General features: G+C 50.7%; 1 protein-coding gene across 1 annotated transcript; it reads left to right on the forward strand.

Annotated features, from left to right (window-relative positions):
• Positions 1 to 967: 967 nt before the first annotated feature.
• Positions 968 to 1,424, forward strand: GAST (gastrin). The gene is made up of 2 exons (XM_059908300.1): positions 968 to 1,178; positions 1,321 to 1,424. The coding sequence occupies exons 1-2, from the start codon at positions 968 to 970 to the stop codon at positions 1,422 to 1,424; spliced, it is 315 nt and encodes a 104-aa protein (XP_059764283.1).
• Positions 1,425 to 4,050: the final 2,626 nt, after the last annotated feature.

Here is a 4,050-nt window from a genome sequence, read left to right on the forward strand (position 1 = left end):
CTTGTGCAGGAGAGGAATTTTTGTGTGTGTGTGTGGCCACCCAGCATGTGGGATCTTAGCTCCCGGACCAGGGATTGAACCCGTGCCCCCTGCAGAGGAAGCACGGAGTCTTAACCACTGGACCGCCAGGGAAGTCCCAGGAATTTTTAATTTTTATTAATTTAAATGTAAAGAGCCACATGTGGCTGGTGGCTACCATATTGGACAGCGTCGCTCTAGATCACTGATTTTTCAGGTTTGTTTCTTTAGCAGCAGAACCCTTTCTCTTCCAAAAGAAATCTAACAGAGAAAACAGATGAAACCAGTGTTTTATTAATACAAATGTGTTCTCCGAAGGCAACATTTTTATTATTTACTTCTGAAAAATTTTAGATTTGTTTGAGTGTCCGTTTTATTTCTGTATTCTGGTTTCCCCAAACTTGGTTCACCTTGACACATAGCTGCAAATGGTGACAGTTTCAGTTTGGTTTTTTTTTTTAAGTGCTAGATTATAATCAGAGGATAGTCCTCAGTTAAGTGAAAACGGCAGGAGAACCTTCCCTCCGAAGGCTGCACAAAAACAGGGTGACCCCACTACACAGTGAATGTGCTGGTTGGCTGCAAAGAGAGACGTAAGCAGCTGTGTACATCCCGTTCCTATTACTATTTAAAAGTTCACTTTCAGTTGCAAGACTTAAGCATTACAGAACCGCTCACGTGGCCTCAAATTCTTCAGAACAGTTTGGAAACCATTGTTCTGGGTTTTAAATTCCTCCGAGAGAAGCAGTCACTGTAACTAGGGTAGGTAAGGAGCAAAGGGGCAAGGCTTGAGGTTGGGAGTTAGGGGAAGAGCTGGCAGGACCTGGAGGAACAGACCACAACCCCACGCAGAATTGCAGACCCGTCAGCAGGGAGGGTCCTGGCCCTGCCTCTGGGAGCCTGGACAGCCCCACCTTTAAGCTCAACCCCTCTCTCCTTTGCAGACAAGATGCAGCGACTGTGTGTGTATGTGCTGATCGTGGTGCTGGCTCTGGCCGCCTTCTCTGAAGCTTCTTGGAAGCCCCACTCCCACCTGCAAGATGCACCCTTGGATCCAGGGGCCAATAGGGGCCAGGAGCCACGTGGGCTGGACCGGCTGGGCCCAGCCTCTCACCACCGAAGGCAGCTGGGGCTCCAGGATCCCTCACACTTGGTAGCAGGTAGGAGCTGGTGACAACAGTCCCTACTTGCCTCGCCCAGCCTGGTTTAGCCAAGGTCCCCCCAGGCTGGCCCTGGCCTCAGTCTCCAGAGGCTAGGCGTCCTTCCCGCATCCTCACCTCCTCTCCCACCTCTGACCCTCAGACCTGTCTAAGAAGCAGGGACCATGGATGGAAGAAGAAGAAGAAGCATATGGATGGATGGACTTCGGCCGCCGCAGTGCCGAGGAAGGGGACCTACGTCCCTAGAACCAAGCTTGAGAGCCCAGCCACCTCCCATCCCAGGCCTGCCCAGCCCAGCCCCATGAAACACATATCAAAATAAACTAGTTTCCAATGAATCACATTGTGTCAAGCGTCATGGGGCAGGGAATGGGGGTTGCAGCAGAGTTGAGACAGGGAGGAGGGTTGAGCACTCCCCTAGGGGCAGGGATACTGGCTAAGTCTCCTGGGTGTCCCCAGAGCTTAACGTTGAACAAGACTCTACAGTGTGGATGGGAGAATAGATGGTGTTATCGCAACCAGAGTGAGCCTTCTAAAAGAGAAATCAATCATGCCACTCCAGAGTCAACCCCCCAGTGCTTTCCGTTGCACTTAGAATAAAACCTAAGCTCCTGGGGACTTCCCTGGTGGTCCAGTGGTTAAGACTCCACGCTTCCCCTGCAGGGAGCACGGGTTGGATCACTGATTGGGGAACTAAGATCCCCGCATGCCACGTGGCCCGGCCAAAAAAACAAAACAAACAAACAAACAAAAAAACCAACGTGGGCTCCTTGCCATAGCCCTAAGACCTAGCCCTGCTGTCCTCTTCCCCCTCATGGGTGCCAGATTCCTTTCTCCTTCCTCTTCCTTCCTGCCACTCAAGCGCACCATGCTCTTTCCTGCTCTGAACCTTTGTCCTTGCTGTTCCCTGTGCGTGGACTGCATTTCCTGGCCGGCTCCTCTTTTTCTCTGGGGTCTTGGTTGAAAGGCCTCTTCCTGAGAGACCTGCCTTTTCTGCTCCGCACACGCAGCCCCCAGTAGTCTTTAATCACACAGCATAGTACTGTCTGCAGAGCGCATTTCACAGTCTGTAGTTGTTTTGTTTGCCAGTTTATTGTCTGCCTCCCCAGTTAGAAGGGAAATTCTGTATGGGTGGGGACCACGTGTCCTTCTTCCCTGCTGTATCCCTAGTGCCAAGAACAGGAGATACCCCATAAATATTTATCAAATAGGGGACTTCCCTGGTGGTCCAGTGGTAAAGAATCAGCCTTATAATGCGGGGGATGCAGGTGTGATCCCTGGTCAGGAAACTAGGATCCCACATGCCGTGGGGCAACTAAGCCCACGTGCTACTGAGCTCGTGTGCCTCAACGAGAGAGCCCTGCGTGTCACAAACTACAGAGCCCACACGCTCTGGAACCCGCGCCACAACTAGAGAAGAGAAAAATCCGCGCACCACAACTAGGGAAGAGAAAATCCACACGCCACAACTAGAGAGAGGCCCGAGCGCCGCAGCGAGGGGTCCCACGTGCTGCAGCAAAGACCCAACGCAGCCAAAAATGAATTAAATAAATAAATAATTTTAAAAATATTTATCAAATGGATAGGCGCGTGGCCGGCACACACACTTGGCGTTTCACTCATATTCCTTTACTGTTCCTGTGCCTGTCACAGCATCCTACCACAGGCACCTGCTTCTCTCCACCTGAGGGCTTTCAGAATGCAAGGCAGGCTGGAAATTCTGGGGAGTTAGTACCTCCAGAAGCATCTGTCAGTCAATGACAGATTAGAGTTGGAGAATAAACACCCCAGCTCCCTCACCCCTGGGGTGGGTAACTCTGAGGTGTATGCTGCTCTGTCTCTCAGAGGTCCCCAGTAGCACTGAGCCCTAGTTGCCCACAGCAGTGACCTGCTCAACGATATCCTTTATTGGCTCCCTTCCCTTCCCTGTCTCACATCCTTAGGCTGCCACGGATGTTTCTTGTGATCTCCACCCACATAAACTACTTGCATTCAAATCTCTATCTCCAAGTCTGCATCTGGGGGAACTCATCCTAAGACAGTGGGTACTAGAAGGGGTTATAGGAAGTAAGACCCCCATGATGGGATTCTGAGATTTTACCCTGCACCAGCCAGACCCCATTGCTGTGCTAAGAGGGGTGCTGATAACACCCAAAGCATCACTGTCACCTGTGGATTCTCTCATCTTACATCACAATTCCATTCTAGCAAGCCTGCCTCTCTGAGCCTTTTGTCTCCTTCCTCAATACTCTGCTGAGGCAATTCAGACATCTTCGAGTCAATTGCTGTATACTGTTGTTTTGTCTGAGCTTCAAGGAGTCATTGCCAGCGAGGCATTTGGCTTCAGGTGTCTTTGCCAGGAAATTAAATCCTGAGTCATAGGAGAGTAAGCAACCTTGTCTCCCATATCAATAAACTCTCCCCTGGGAATTCCCTGGCTGTCCAGTGGTTAGGACTCCACATTTTCACTGCCGAGAGCCCGGGTTCATTCCCTGGTCGGGGAGCTAATATCCCGCAAGCCGGGCAGCGTGGTCAAAATAAAATAAAATAAACTCTCCCCTAGCCAGTCATTCTACCATTCTCCAGCTCACACTCCTGGGTCTACCAACCTCAAAAATCCACTCCTATATTTGTCGTCCTGGTCCCTGCTGGTACATATTATCCAGGTCATTCAGCTCCTGCAGCATTTGGCAATGAATAATCCCTCTCTTCTCTTATCTGGAGCAGTACTTCTCCACATGCTAAGACCTGACGTTAGCTTGTGGTTTAGAAACGCCTAAGGGTGGCAGGGGCAAATCTTGAGAAGCATCATTTCAGGAGGCATCTGCCTCAGGGAGGTCTTTGCAGCCTCCAGGTAAAGGGAAGCTGCTCC

This window comes from Balaenoptera ricei, chromosome 20 (genome assembly GCF_028023285.1).
Source record: "Balaenoptera ricei isolate mBalRic1 chromosome 20, mBalRic1.hap2, whole genome shotgun sequence".
NCBI lineage: Eukaryota > Metazoa > Chordata > Mammalia > Artiodactyla > Balaenopteridae > Balaenoptera > Balaenoptera ricei.